This window comes from Camelina sativa, chromosome 5 (assembly GCF_000633955.1).
Source record: "Camelina sativa cultivar DH55 chromosome 5, Cs, whole genome shotgun sequence".
NCBI classification, from domain to species: Eukaryota; Viridiplantae; Streptophyta; class Magnoliopsida; order Brassicales; family Brassicaceae; genus Camelina; species Camelina sativa.
Genome location: NC_025689.1, coordinates 410,982 through 426,637, shown reverse-complemented (window position 1 = coordinate 426,637; position 15,656 = coordinate 410,982). Strand labels below are relative to the sequence as shown.

Genomic DNA, 15,656 nt, shown 5'->3' with positions numbered 1-15,656 from the left:
ACATGTTCTACGGATTCGGATTATATAAGCTTTAGAAGAACTTCACTAAAGTTATATGAAAATTTTGGTTGGTTCAAGTAGTACTCATTCCCATAGCGTGTATATAATAACTCTATAAAATCGCTCTTTTTTCAAAATATTTAATGTTCTACCATTCGCTATTCGAACCCAAGTTTTCATCTCGGATTACTCCATCTAGCTACCTGCAGAGAGCTGTCACTGATTAACTAAAGAAACTACAACATGTATATCTTCGTTTCAACGATTCCGTTTAGTATAATCTTATTATACGATTACGTAGTGTCCACTAATCTTAAGAGTTTTACGGAATGTTAAATATATATCTTCAGTCATCGCATCCTCTTCAAAGAAAAATAAAATAAAAGAGAGGCAAAAAATGAAGTCTTTTGTGGCAAAGGTGGAAGAAGGAGTTAAAGGGGAAGATGGAAAGCCATCGGTAGGTCCGGTGTACCGGAATATATTGTCAGAGAAAGGTTTTCCTCCTCGTGATTCTGATATCACGACCACTTGGGACATTTTCAGGTTTAATTAATTTACTATATCCTATCCTAGCCTATGCATGGTATCCCTTAATTTCTGTATAATTATTGTTAATGATTTCTTTTGGGTTTTGTTAGTAAATCAGTGGAGAAATTCCCTGGTAACAACATGCTTGGATGGCGTCAAATTGTCGATGAGAAGGTGACTAAAAAACAAAAACAAAAATCATATAGCGTTTAATAAAAAGGAAAAAAAAAACAATTTTGCAGAATTTGTTTTCTTCTCAAAAACATGTTTTCGACTGGATATATGTTGTTTTATACGTGTACTTGTACGGATCGGTGTAGGTTGGACCGTATATGTGGAAAACGTACAAGGAAGTATACGAAGAAGTTCTTCACATCGGCTCTGCGCTACGAGCCGCCGGAGCTGAACTTGTAATGCATATACATTTTCTCAAAATATCTTATTATTTTTAATTTATATTTTATACGGAACTATAATGGTCTATGTACTAAATACGTAGGGTTGTCGAGTGGGGATTTATGGAGCTAATTGTCCTCAATGGATCATAGCAATGGAGGTCCATCTTACTTTTAATTAATTTTTCTGATTTAGGATTCTATATTCAAATTACTTATCTAGACATCTTTTTTAATTTGTAGGCTTGTGCGGCTCACACTCTAATCTGCGTACCTCTATATGATACCCTGGGTAAGTTACATTTTATTTTCTTGTGACCATGCATACATTGGTAACTCAAATTAATCAAATTAACACTCTAGAACGTAACTCAAAGATTTTTTTCCCTTCCGATGTTCTTTTTAGGTCCAGGAGCTGTCGATTATATCGTCAATCATGCGGAGATCGATTTTGTGTTTGTCCAGAACACAAAAATTGAAGGAGTTAAGATCTTTGAGATTAATTTCATCAACTAATCTATACATTTGAAAGATGTCCAGTAATGTCATTTTTTTTTTTTGTTCTGCTCTTAAAATTTTAGCTTATTGAGCCAGATTGCAAAAGTGCAAAACGCCTAAAAGCGATCGTTTCTTTCACTAATGTGAGCGAAGAGCAGAGCGTTAAGGCTTCAGAAATTGAAGTCAAAGCATACTCGTGGCTTGATTTTCTCCATTTGGTTCGTCTCTTCTATGTAATTTTTGTTTTTTTTTTACGTTAATACAGTTCTATGGTATAAAATCGGACTATTCTTTGAGGTGTTAAATGATACGCACATGTTAAACCAACGTGACGATAATATTATACATTACGTTAGACGCATAGGATTAATACACATAATTTGGTACCCACGTTAATAGTGTTAAACTATATTTTTTGACTAATTCACCGTTGACTTTTTGACCAGGGACAAGAGAAGCCGGAAGAGATCAACCCGCCTAAACCGTCTAACGTGTGCACCATAATGTACACTAGCGGAACAAGCGGTGAACCTAAAGGTGTGGTTTTGACCCACGAAGCGGCCGCTACTTGCGTTATTGGGATGGATATCTGCTTGGACCAGTTCGAAGACAAGGTGACTCTCAATCAATTTAAGAAACACTATAAACTACGATAAAAGATATAAATAAATAAATAAACAAAAGAGATTTATAGTACATAATAACCATTTCAATGAACATACAAAATTTCTTATAATCACTCTAACGATACATTAGCCAATACATATATTCACTTATTGTCACTAAACGATGCCGATTAATCATGTATTTCCTTTCGACTAATTCTTTTTTTTTTCCACTTGTTTTCACTTGTATATGATAAGATGACTCATGACGATGTTTATCTCTCGTTCTTGCCGTTGGCTCATATTCTTGACCGTGCAAATGAGGAATACTTCTTCCGTAAAGGCGCTTCCGTTGGCTATTACCATGGAGTATAAAATTTCTTAAGATTCACAACCATCCTCAAATTATGGAAATAAAATGGGTATAATGAACTAAAATTTGATTATATTGATGTTGTTTTTTTGTCCGTGTTAGGATTTGAATGCATTACACGATGATATTCAAGAATTGAAACCGACTTTTCTAGCCGGAGTTCCGAGAGTCTTTGAGAGGATCCATGAGGGTATTCAAAAGGCTCTTCAGGAGCTTAACCCAAGAAGGAGACTCATCTTCTATGCTCTCTATAAATAGTAAGCTTTACCGTTATTTGGTAGATTAAAAAATTTTACACGTGAAAAATAGATTTTGTGTAAAGAACTTCATTAAAACTAATTCCTTTGGGGGTAAAACCAATTAAAATTTAATGGATATGGACGTATATTTATTTTATATATAAGTTTTTGCATGCATACATATACCGATATACGCCTACTATAACTGAGTATACGGACTCCGGTAAATGAGTATAATTTTAGATTTTGATATATGTTCATGAATAAAGATAAAACAATTCTATACAAAAATGTACTACTTCTCTAATTTTTAAGTATAAAACTTATAATGCCGCAAAGTGAATTTTATAAGAGCTAGCGTTACGTGACTTACGTCTAGCAAACAAATTCCATTATTTTATGTTTTCTCTCTGTTTTGTGTGTTCTCTATATAATGTCTCCTCTCTGTTTTTTTTTTTCACTTCAATGCCCTCGCAAATAAATTTATACTAATGATGCAGCAAACTTGCGTGGATGAATCGTGGATATTCTCACAGTAAAGCTTCACGCGTGGCTGACTTCATAGCTTTCAAAAAGGTTTAAAACAGTTGAAGTAAGGCTTCATTTATGGGATTCTTTGCTCACAATTTTTCTTTTGTCTTACTTGGATTAAAGATTAAAAACCAATTAGGAGGTCGAATTCGGTTGCTAGTATCTGGAGGAGCACCATTGAGTCCTGAGATCGAAGAGTTCTTGAGAGTTACTTCTTGTTGTTTCGTCCTCCAAGGCTATGGTAAATATGTATATATAATTTCCCATTCTAGGGTTTTACACTCTGTTTCTTGACTCTTAAGGAAAGTCAATGTTGCGTGCTTTGTTTGCTTTAGGTCTAACGGAGACACTTGGAGGAACTTCTTTGTGTTACCCTGACGACATGAGTATGCTTGGGACGGTCGGAATTCCAGCAGTTTACAATGAGATACGGCTTGAGGAGGTGCCGGAGATGGGCTATGACCCCCTAGGGGAAAATCCTTCAGGGGAGATCTGTATAAGAGGAAAATGTCTGTTCTCTGGGTATTACAAGAACCCTGAACTCACTGAAGAAGTCATGAAAGACGGATGGTTCCATACAGGTGATTGATTCAAACAAAGTTGAGATTTCGATTGTTTTGATTTTGGTTTTAATTTGAATTGCTTTTGGTGTTTTCAACAGGAGATATAGGTGAGATTCTTCCAAACGGAGTACTAAAGGTCATTGATCGTAAGAAGAATCTGATCAAACTCTCTCAAGGAGAATATGTTGCTCTCGAGCATTTGGAAAGCATCTACGGACAAAACCCCATAGTCCAAGATGTAAGGGTTTCAACTCTTTCTTGTCCACAAAGCAATCGCTCTCTATAGTTTTCACTTCAGTTCTCTTTAAACCCGTCTGATTATTATCATTTTTGTCATATTTTTCTTCTCAGATATGGGTTTACGGAGACAGCTTCAAATCTATGCTTGTCGCTGTGATTATTCCCAATCCAGAAACCCTAAACCGGTGGGCAAAAGTTCTCGGTTTGACTAAACCATTCGAAGAACTCTGTTCTCTCTCGGAGATACAAGAACATATAATTTCAGAACTGAAGTCCACGGCAGAGAAGAACAAGGTTTGTATGATTGTTTTTCAAAAATTCTTCTATAAATTTTCTACTAAAGAATGACAACAAGTAAATAATAAATTTATTCTTTCAACGTGAAAAAAAAATAGCTAAGCAGGTTTGAGTACATAAAGGCGGTGACGGTTGATACAAAGCCTTTTGATATAGAAAGAGACTTGGTGACTGCGACGCTAAAGAACAAGAGAAACAATCTTCTCAAGTATTATCAGGTTTCAATTATCTAAATTATATATATATATATATATATATATATATATATATATATTTTAATTTGTATAGATTAGTAATGCTGAATTTTTGCAATTATTCAATCCGTTAACGTTCCATTAAATATACTAATATACAGGTATCAGTCGACGAAATGTACAGAAAACTGGAGCCAAAAAGAAGCTGAAAAAGTGTTGTTATTTGTGTGCAATTATATTTGTTTTATAACTAGGTACTAACCCGCGGAAAATCGCGGGCTAAATTGTTTTTGTGAAAATTTGTAATAATTTATTTTGTTATTATGTTATTTATAATGATTCGTGATTAAAAATTCAGTTTACTTATATTAAAATTTTTATATATTAAAATTTTTATATTTTAAAAATGTTTGTTGAAAATTTTAACCCATGTTGGAAATGTTTTTTGATAAAATTTGTGGTTATATAGATTTTATTCGATTAGATTTTTAGAATATTAGCTGTTTATTTTTTAAGTACAAATTAGTTCTGATTCTAATAGATTTTTTTTTAGCTTTCCTACAATGTATTTTATTTTATGTGTCCCCAATTTTCGTTTTTATTTAATTATATATATTTAATTAATTAATCAATCTTAATTAAGTTTTTCTAATGGCAATTGAATGTAATTTTTTACATATTTTAAGGTTAGTTTCATATTTGTACTTCCCAATTAATATAGTAGGATAAAATAATTGTGTATAACGATAATTGAATATTGATACAAGTGAAGCTTGTGCAATCTGTAATATTATATGACCATTTATATCATAATTAGTTATTAGTTCTTTTTATATATATGTAACTGATCTTATTAAGTCTTCTACATACTATTATATTTGTCTATGATAAATTTACTAAACTAGAGTATTAAGGAACCGATATTGTAGCATAATAAAAATATTGAAACGAAGGCCTTAGACCTTTTGGGCCTTCATTTGCCTTTTTAGACCTTAAGGTGTATCAAAATGATATGGGCTTTTAAAATGAAGGCCCATCAAAACAAGTGATGGAGATATTAAGGTTTCTGCTTTCTGGAACCTTCCCCTCTCTAGTCTCGACAAAAAGGAAAGAAACAAAAAAAAAAAATAGAGAGAGCAGAGTAAGAAGAAAGAGTGTGAGAGCGAAAGAGGAGGAGGAACTGATCTCGACTCTGCTGAAGATTTCTCCGCTGCTAAAACGGTTAGGGTTTCTAGGTTGCATGATTCTTATGATCTCTTCTCCGATTCTAGTTGTAATTTCTCCGATTCTTCTGGTTCATCTTAGGTTTTAGAATCGAATGATGATTGATGATGATAAATTAGGATCTGTTTCTTCTGATAATGTGATGGTTCTCTCAAAGTATTATCTTTAGGTATCGTAATTTTTCAACAATGTTCTGTGGATGATATGATGCTTCTGCTTAAATTAGGTTATTTGCTCAGTTCTTCTTCCTAGTTGTTATATCTCCGATTCTTTAGGTATCGTAATTTTTCAACAATGTTCTGTGGATGTTATGATTCATCTTAGGTTTTGGATTCATCATCTCGTCGAGATGATAGTATTGAAGATCTGTTTCTTATAGCTTAGAGATATCAATGTTCTGTAGATGCTGCTGCTTTGGTGTTCCGTTATTACGTGTTCTCTTTTGAAATTTCACTCTGATTGCTTGCTCTTGTTGAACCAGCGTAGCCATTATCATTGACATTGATTTCTTCTTTGCCTAATCATTACTTATATCAATCTTCGCTATTAGCGTTGTTTTCAGGTAGGAAAGTCATGGATCGTAGTGATCATCCCGTCATGCTCACTGGCAGACACGAAGATCAATGTGTAAGGTGGAACTGTAGACGAGTCCCTTTTAGACCATTCGAGTATTGTCACGAGTCCTGCCAAAAGATGGCTGCTTCAGATTCGCAGTCCACCCTCCCATTCTTGTTGTCGTATGTCTATTCTTCAACTACTGAATTTGCTCTCATTGCTGGCAAGATTTTCAACTTGATCAAGGCTGCAAAGGAGCCTGGAGTTCCTCAACTCTCTAAAGATGTGTTACAGATCCCTCCTTGGCTATCAAGTATAGTTTCTATCACTTTTGAGTTTCCATATTGTATACTCATGTTATGGTTATGTATATAGATAAGTACTGTTTGACTCTCATTGCAGGTAAGTTCGATGTTGAGTTTTCTGCATGGGAAACCTTTCGCCAGTGGCTGTTCATGGGATCGTCTCAGCTTCCTGCAACTTTGGATTTCAACTGGGTAGAAGAACGTAGCAAGGTTGTTGGTCAAGTGAGGCTTCGTGTTCTTAAGCCTGTCCCCAAGGAAGACAACATTTGGGAACTTCACCAGTATTCAAGCTTGGATCAGATGGGAGAAGCAGTCTATGTGATGCGTTGCAACAAATTTGGCGAACCATTATCAGGTCGGTACTCGTTTATCCAATTGTAGTTTGCTCATTCAGATGTCATGTTTTGTTGTCTCTTTTGTTGTATAACTCACAAGATTATGCAATTTTGGAAACTTAACAGATGGGGAGGATGAGGAAAATGAGGAAAATGAGGAAACTGATAGTGATTGATTCAAGCGGCCGGTTGTACTCTGGAAATGGAAGGTGAAGCTGGAGAGTGATTACTAGAGTATGTGACACCATGCGTTTACCTTAAGCCAAATACTGTTAGGCTATGTTTCTTAGGTGGTTAGACTGTTTTTGTATTGGATTTATAAGCTTCTTTAGAACCCCTTCTATCTAAAGGTGTCAATTGGGCTAGTCCGGCCCAGCCTGACCATATGTATTGACCTCACTCTTACTTATTCGAGCTCGTCTTATGTTCTTCACCAAACCACTAACGCCTCTGGTATGTAATCTGATTCTTGATTAAACCCCTAGTTCATTACTAGCTTGTCTTTCCTTTTCTTATTTTTGTTTTGTGTGGTGATAATAGGTCCAACCATAGGCTGGTCTTACTTCGCTCATCAAGGTAACCGAACTGAAAATATATTTCCATTTTTGAGAAATTTCCAAAAAAAAAGTTTACAATTGTTTTAATTTTTGAAAGAGAATAGATTTTAACCCGCGGTACACCGCGGACATATAATTATTTATTATAATTTATATTTATGTTGTATCTATTTGTTAAATATTAGAAGTTTTGTAAATAGAGAAATAACTAAATTTTCCGATTGTTGTACGGATAAATGTTTATATTATTTTTTTAACCCGTAATACATTTCATGACCATTTGTTTGTTATATTTAGTTTGTTTTGTTTAGTGTTTGAGATTCTATTTTGATTTTTAGTTATTATAACAAAAAATAAGAGATCTAAATACATAATAAGTAATTTATATGTTGTGATTAGGTCATATTTTTCTAATGATTTAATTATTTTACACAATTTTAGTTAAATTAATTTGATTTTATGTCAAATATTCTAATATTAGTAGTGTTGATAAATAATTAAATGAGGATTTAACCCGTGTTAATACAAATTTAATAATATTTTATTAATTCCAACATGTCCTTTTTATAACTCATCTACTATATAACCACATTATATAGTATTTTAAACTTTTTTATTTTTACATATTCATAATAATTAAAATTTTTGTTAAGTTTATATATATTAATTATAATATTTAAATAAATGTCAATCGAAGTTTTTCTTACGTTAAGAATCAAAGCTCACAGGTTTTGGAAAACAAAATGGGAACCAAATTGTTATTTTCTTTGTTTGCGAAGGATTCAGATATAGAATATCTTCAAAACACAACTGAATATGTGAGTAAATATATGATAGTTTCTTTTTCCATTAAGATTGCTGTTATTTATTTGGTTGGAATAAAATATAAAATATTTAGGAAACAAAATCTGTAGTAATGTTAGTTTTGGAAATTTTTTAAGGGTTAATGTTATAAATAACTACTTAAATAAACAAAACTAAAAGGGCATAACACAAAATGTACTTCAAAAATGTTAATATAGATTAAATGAGTTTTAAGTTTTTTATATGTTTATAAATACGATGAGACCTAAATTTAGCTTAATAAATTTTTTGTCTAACTTTTGAACCCTTTTCTTATTTGTCAATCTCTCTCTGGTGGTAAAGTAGGAGGTCCAACTATAGAATTTGATGATTCAAACTCTGGTGGTGAGATCATAGTAAACCCAAGGCCAAACTTTGGTTTGTGATATAATTTTAATTTTAACCCTAGTGTTAGACATAAAAACTGCTCTATACCGTTAACTTTTTATTATTTTAGATTAGTCGTAATAATTTTATTAGTATAGATTTATTGCTGTGTTCTCTAATTGCATTATTTGTGTACCACGATTATATTACAAGTATATATGCAAATAAAGTGTGTACATGAAATCTAAAAATAATACTACACTACAAATCATAAATTTTATTCATAAAACATTAAAATTCCTAATGATTATGTAATTAAATACATTTATTCACAACAATGTTATTCACATGAACTTTTTATGTTACAACAATTATGTCCACTAGTACTTTTGGCCAAAAAAATACAAAGGCATATAAATCAAACATTGCTTGTGCATGTGGAACAATTTCAGTCGAAAATCTCATCCGGTAATACTATGTGTTATTTAAAAATAAAAATGAACTTGTCGATTCAAAAGGACTAATCGACTGAAGATTTAAGAAAAAGAAAAAAAAATCGAAGTCTCAAAATATTAAATCAAAACAACTAGTACAAATTAACCGAAGAGTTTAATAATAAAATCTTCGTCGTAACGGAATCATCTCTCATATTCCGAGAAATACCAAATCGCTTTTGTAATACGGAAAAGAAAAGACTTTAAACCTAAGATTAGAGTCAAAGATAACAAATAAATTAGAGTAATTCGTCAAAGGTTCTTTGTGGTTCATATGGCTTAAAAATTTAACCAGTCAATACATCGGTTCAATTTAATCGGTATTCGGTTATGACATAAATTTAATCGGTATTCGGTTCAATGTGCTCTTCTATTAAAGTAATTCGTCAAGGCCCGTTTAGGTTTTTTTTATTAAGTTAAGTTGCAGTTTAATTACGGAGCTCGGCCCATCTCATGCATGTTTATCTCTTCTTTTTTTGTTTTTTATGTATATATTTTTGTTTTCGAGTAATTAACACAATAGTAATATAGTATTTTTCAAACCTGTATAACTATCATGTCATGTCCATAAATCAAATAAAATTTTAAAATAGACGACTAAACCGGATCGAAAAGCAAGAAGACTCAAACCAACTCCTGAATCGCAGACCCAAGAGCGCGGTTAGGGACAAGATTGGTGTGAGAAAGCTTGAGATTTGTCATTGGTGATGTATTGTGACCTGTGTTAAACCAGCTCGCAATAGCTTCTGCTTCGTATGTATATCCATCAGCTGTTAATTGTGGATCTTTCATAACCTCCTGCGAATGTATTAAACCACATAAACATTGTTCAAACATATATACATATATATTAGTTACTAGTATACGATATTGAGATTAGTAAGGAGGACTTGCCTGCGAGATAGGGCAAATAAACGATTCTATTATCTTTGTTGTTGTGAGCTCATCGACTAGCTTGAGAGCGTTGTCCCTCTCTTTTTCCATCACACTCGCATTTATTTTATAAGATTCAATTATTAGACCTTTGACTTTCTCGAGCTCTTCTTTTTCTTTAGTAAGAGCTTTCGTGAGGATCAGCTTGTTCTTGTACTTGTTCTCGAACTCCTTAGCCTTGATACACATATCCTCATGCTTTTTTGTGATCTCATGGACTAGTTTGAGAGCATTGTCCCTCTCTATACTCGCATTGCTATCTTGCAAAAAGTTAGTTATACGTTTGACTGTCTCGCACACTTGTTTTTCTGTATTATTAATAAGAGATTTATTGAGAATCAGCTCGCTCTGGTACTTGCTCTCCAAGTCATCAGCCTTGATACACATATTTTCATGTTTGATTTTGAGATTTACCACTTGAAGCTTCAGTTTCTCTACTTCTTCCTTTTTTCTAGCTAGTGCTTCTTCTGTTCCCTTCCTAAGATTCACTTCGGTATTGTATCTCATCTCCATCTCTGCAGCCTGTAAATCAAAGCTAAGGTTTAGAGAGATATACTCATACCAAAACGATAACATGCTATATTCATAAAAATAGAAGGCTTAATTAATTAGCATATCTCTAACTAAGAGTGCAAACAAAAAAAAAGGCAAGGCAAACCTGAATTCTGCTAATTTTGCGAGTTGTTTTAGAGTCAGTCCTTCTCTTGAAAAATCGAGTTATCATCTTAACGAAACTCTGACAATTTGATGAATCTCTCAAGAAGAGTCTTTCACAATGCAGAGAGATCCAAAGATTCAAGAAGAAATTAATTTGTTAAATAACACTGATGAAAGTTTTCTTCTTGAATGTAGATTAATAAATTAATTACTCGTTGATGTTTATATATATATTAATTCTACAAAAGAGAAAATAATATCTTTAAAACCTATTTAAACTTGGAATTGTAGAATCTTTGTTAGTTGATTTGTAAATATCTTATATGATCTAAAAATCTTATAGGATTATGGAATTTAAAATTTTACAAATCTTAAATTATGGAAACTAATATTGCATCTCAAGAGAGTCTTATCCTTTCTATTTGCATTCGTCTATTTCAAAAAAATACAAAAAAAATAATAATAATAATAATAAATTAAATTAAAAAAATCTCACTAAAGTATAAAGATGTTGACAGGAGATTCAAAACTCTAAGTTAAAATAATCTTCATTTTTTCAAGCTCAAATTATTTGATAAATTTTAATGTCAATGCTATTTTTACGGGCTTAAAAGTCTTTTAGATCCAACAATTGTGTATTGAAAATGGAATAAACTCGGGGACTTCTACAAACCATTGTGTCACTGATGAGCAAAATTGTTAGTTGTTTTCTTTGAATCAATGGGACTCCTAAGTTTGTCTTTTAGTCATTTACTTTTAAGCCATCGAGTGTTTTGGTAAGTTTGCTTTCGGTTGCATTCGTGGCTTTGTTTGGGACAATGATTATGTACCTTCTTCGGTTTGGGATTATCACTCACCGTAAAGGTCAATACAAACATACTAAAGCCAATGGCGTTGCTATGCACTCACTAGACAAAAAGACAAAAAAGTGATATTACCTCATAAGATTGTTTTTTGCTTCCTTGTTCTGTTATGTAGAACATTTTATCTCACACACACATGGCTGCAAAAGTAACAAAAAGAAAAAAGGAAAACAAAAAATTATATTCGCTCTGTTTCACACCATTGAAAATATAACCCAAATTCATGATTTAGTTAATTTGTAACCCAAACAAAAAAAAAAAAAGGAACTTGCATTAAAGTTTACAATATGTTAAATTTTACATTTTACATTATGATTTTCTTTTCGGATACAGTCTGCTGCTAATAAACAAATTTTGTAGCTTATAGTGTAATTTGTAAATGATGCATGGTTGATACAAAAGCGCATATGAAAGAAAAAAAATAACGTCTTGACCGTCGTTTATGTTCCTGCCATGAGAGAAAGCAAAAGCATAAAACAAGACAAATTATTTGTTACAAAAAAATAATTGAAAACGTCTTTAGGTAACACAATGGCTATCTAATTTAAACACGTTTAAACTATCGAGTCTTCCACGTTCCACCACATCGTACCTAGTAAAAATAAAACTTGTAAAGAGAGGATTTATCTCTTTCATTTTTTTTTTTTTTTTTTAAATAAGTGAAAATAGCCAACGACAATAACACAGTGCATACGTCTTATTCTTCACCGCAGTGTAATCATGAAACAGCACGAATAGCAAAAGGGGTAAATAAAAAATAAATATATAAATAAGAAATCGTGAAAGGTGGATCAAAACATAGAGGATAGTAGGTAGGAGTTGTTGGGTTTATGCTTCTAATTTCGCATTAATTTCCTCTTAAGTTGTCTCACTTAATTAATCTTGTTGCTTATAAAAACTAGATGAAATTTTCAGATTCCAAGAAAAAATTTAAGCGAGGCAAAAGAAATCCCAAAAAGAACATTAACTGACTCTGTCTTTGAGTAGAGATAGAGTAACCTGAAACCCTAGAACGCATTAGAACCGTATATCAAATTAGTTTTCGATTTTTAAAAAGTTAGCCACTAACTATAAACTATATAAGCTAGCTATGAGCATAGAGCTCATGCAATGCCCATAGCAGAGGTTTTTAAAAGACGACCATTGTTATATACTGACTATGATCGGTAATTTACAAAAAAAGACAAAATTTAGAGTTTTTGCTAATCATACTATTTGCAAACCCATGTTAACTATTCCACCAATTTTTAAAGAAAACTAGTACATGTTTTTGTGTAATGATTCCATGGTGAAAAATCTTTAGTAGATCCACAAGAAAACATATCCCCTTCACGAGAAGGAAAGATCCGTTTCTTTTAGACAATTATACATTCTAAGAAAACCTAGATGTGAATTACAATATATACTACTACTCTTCCTTGAGCATATGAGATGGAACAACATCTTGAAGAAGTCCATTATCTTTATTAACCAAACCTCGACTCCTTTTCACACGATCGTCATCATCACCAAACTCATCATTACCGTGGGTATCAAGGTACTCGCCGACTCCTCCAAAACAAGACAAGAGTTCTTGTTGCTGTTGTTGTTGGTGGTAATGGACAAGCTGTTGGAACTGAGGGGAGATTAACGTGGAAGTCTCTAAAGGAAAGCCAAAGCAACCACCATTACCGAGATTGGAAGCAGCTCCAGATGATCCGTAGAAACCACCTCCAGTGGAGATAGGACGAGACGTGAGTGGACTAATGTGTGTGTGCTGACCTTCGTAGGTCGTAACTACAGTGCTTGGATCTCTGAATGATCGCTCTACTCTCTTCTTCACGTTACATGAAGCCGTTGTGCATCGGTAGTAACCCCTGCAAAAACAAAACACCATTATACAAAAATTAGCCTCATAAAACTTTGGGTTAACAGTTACTATTAAACTTTCTTTTCTTTGGGAATTGTTAAAAAGTAACTTAAAGATAGTAAAAGGCTTAACAATGCATGTACCCAAGCAAATCATAGTATTTGATATGAAGAAGAAGGAAAGGAACCTGGGAAAAGGACTGTTTTTGACAGCTTTTTGACCATATTTGCGCCAGCGGTAGCCATCTTCGAGATGATCAACCTCACTCTTTGTCATGAATGCGACTCTTGCCTCTCTCTCTCTCTTCTTATTATTATTCTTCTTTGCTTTCAACCTGTTCACACACACACACACACACACACATATAAAGAACATTAAAAAAAAAAACTTACTTTAGGAAACCATTTTTTTTTTTTTTGTCTTTTTCTCCGAACAGCTTATGCTCATAATAACATTGATCCCTTTCAAAGAGAAAGAGAGGGAGAACCAAAAATGAAGATGAATCTCACTGTTTCTTAGTATTATGATGATGACTCTTCTCTTCTTCTTCTACTTCGTTGTCCTCTCGTTTTGGTTTCTCTTCATTAACGGCCTCGCTCGAAGCAGAAGAAATGGAGGAAGAGTTAGGAGTCGCCGGTGGATTAATAGAGAACTGATCCGAACAAAAAGATTCCACCTTTGAGGCCGCTTTATCAGACGGTGGAGGAGCTTGAAGGATGGTTGAAACAGGAGAAGACAGTTTCGTCGAAAGCTGCGTTTGCGTCTGCGTCTGTGGCGTTTCGATAAGGAGAGAATGAGGGGAAACAGTAGTAGTAGCGAAATCGTGATGATGAGGTTGAGAACCTAATAACTCCATAAACCCTAAGGAGTTGTTGTTCCTCTCCGCCGCCGCTAAATCTCCGAAATCCCAAACCCCTTGCGACGACGGGTAGTAATAACTCGTCTTTGAGAAATCTGTAAACTCCATTCTTCTTCGATTCTTCTTCGATCGAACCAAACACGGTTAAGAAAACAGAGAAAACGCAGCAAAACAGAGATCGAACCAAACAAAAATAAAAAAAATAAAAATAAAGAAAAGATCGATCCTTTTATTAGGGTTAACAAGAAGAAGGATATATAGAAAGAGAAGAGGGAGAGATAATGAAGTGAGTAAAGAGATGAAAGAGATAATTTATAAGACTGAAGAAGGGATTTTTGATATTTTTTGTCACAATACTGTGTTAAATAATGAATGAGGTGAGAGAAGACAGTAGACGTTTTCATACGTCCGGTTTTGACTGGTTCAATAGTTAAACCGGTTCTTTTTTTCTTTTTTTTTTTAAATTCGAGTTAGTGTGTGAATGGAGAGAACGAAATTAAAATTAAAAAAAGAGCCAACTCTTGAGGCTGTTGTTGTTGGGTCGTGTGCATGGGGGAATCCTTCTTTTTTTGTTTATTAATGTGAACACAGAACACACAAAATTAAAAAAAAAAACTTGTCTTTTCTTTTTTTTAAAAACACTTGTCCCTTATATTATTGTTTTGAATTGTTTTCGTATGTAGTAGTGTTATAGTAATAGATAAGACTGAAGAAGACATGAGACATGTGTGGGCGGTGAGACCGTTGTCCGTGATCTAAATACAATTTTGTAATCGAAATTTGTATTATTATTTTATTTCGGTGACATGAAATAGTTAATGGCACAAAGGATTAACAGTAAAATTTGTAAAGAGAAAAAAGAAAAATGTGATTGACACTCACACACACTACTACTTTTGATCTCGGAAAAAGAGAAGCACGTATGAATCGAAAAATTATCGGCGTTTTTTAATTTAAAAAGAATAATTTTAAAAGTGGTGGATGATTAATTAAGATATTACTATATAGAGTATCATATAAATTTAGAAAAGGCCGAATTTAATGGACCGTGTTCACATCTCCTTTATTTGTTTTTCTGTCTTTTGGAATGTGGAATTATGCAAAACAAAAATATCTGATAAAAAGCCTGCAGCTGAGGTGAAAACATTCTTTCTTTTTGTTTTTCAGTGTAAATGAAATTAAAACTCTGGTTATATATGTTATAAAGTTCTAATATATGGAATGCGTGTTCTTTGAAATAATTTGGTAACATCAGTCATATACAGACAGTATTTTAGAAGGAGATGAAGATAACACTTAGTTTAAATCAATGTAATGGTTTATCACACAATTCTTTTCTTTCTTATAATTATGTTAAGATTAGTAGCACCAATTATTGATATGTAGGGGGGG

General features: G+C 32.9%; 4 protein-coding genes across 6 annotated transcripts; 2 read left to right on the top strand and 2 right to left on the bottom strand.

Moving 5' to 3' along the window:
* Nucleotides 398-4,724, top strand: LOC104784574 (long chain acyl-CoA synthetase 1-like). The gene is made up of 17 exons (XM_010509613.1): nucleotides 398-543; nucleotides 639-702; nucleotides 849-938; nucleotides 1,028-1,084; nucleotides 1,167-1,215; nucleotides 1,330-1,406; nucleotides 1,505-1,639; nucleotides 1,868-2,035; nucleotides 2,285-2,395; nucleotides 2,502-2,656; nucleotides 3,139-3,214; nucleotides 3,293-3,410; nucleotides 3,505-3,750; nucleotides 3,831-3,970; nucleotides 4,084-4,266; nucleotides 4,368-4,487; nucleotides 4,625-4,724. The coding sequence occupies exons 1-17, from the start codon at nucleotides 398-400 to the stop codon at nucleotides 4,670-4,672; spliced, it is 1,983 nt and encodes a 660-aa protein (XP_010507915.1). The 3' UTR covers nucleotides 4,673-4,724.
* On the top strand, nucleotides 5,570-7,377 carry LOC104784573. 3 transcript variants are annotated; one of them, XR_002037902.1, is made up of 5 exons: nucleotides 5,570-5,684; nucleotides 6,250-6,555; nucleotides 6,645-6,902; nucleotides 7,009-7,116; nucleotides 7,233-7,320. XR_002037902.1 is itself a non-coding variant. In XM_010509611.1 (4 exons), the coding sequence occupies exons 2-4, from the start codon at nucleotides 6,261-6,263 to the stop codon at nucleotides 7,056-7,058; spliced, it is 603 nt and encodes a 200-aa protein (XP_010507913.1). In that variant the 5' UTR covers nucleotides 5,570-5,684; nucleotides 6,250-6,260; the 3' UTR covers nucleotides 7,059-7,377. The 3 variants fall into 3 exon arrangements, 2 of the variants coding, with proteins under 2 accessions (XP_010507913.1, XP_010507914.1); XM_010509611.1 differs by having other exon boundaries at nucleotides 7,009-7,377; XM_010509612.1 differs by having other exon boundaries at nucleotides 6,238-6,555; nucleotides 7,009-7,320.
* LOC104788727 (putative U-box domain-containing protein 58) lies at nucleotides 9,728-10,549 on the bottom strand. Its single transcript, XM_010514510.1, has 2 exons — nucleotides 9,998-10,549; nucleotides 9,728-9,901 (listed from the first exon to the last, which is right to left on the bottom strand). The coding sequence occupies exons 1-2, from the start codon at nucleotides 10,547-10,549 to the stop codon at nucleotides 9,728-9,730; spliced, it is 726 nt and encodes a 241-aa protein (XP_010512812.1).
* Nucleotides 12,785-14,586, bottom strand: LOC104784572 (probable WRKY transcription factor 23). The gene is made up of 3 exons (XM_010509610.2): nucleotides 13,915-14,586; nucleotides 13,593-13,739; nucleotides 12,785-13,412 (listed from the first exon to the last, which is right to left on the bottom strand). The coding sequence occupies exons 1-3, from the start codon at nucleotides 14,370-14,372 to the stop codon at nucleotides 12,965-12,967; spliced, it is 1,053 nt and encodes a 350-aa protein (XP_010507912.1). The 5' UTR covers nucleotides 14,373-14,586; the 3' UTR covers nucleotides 12,785-12,964.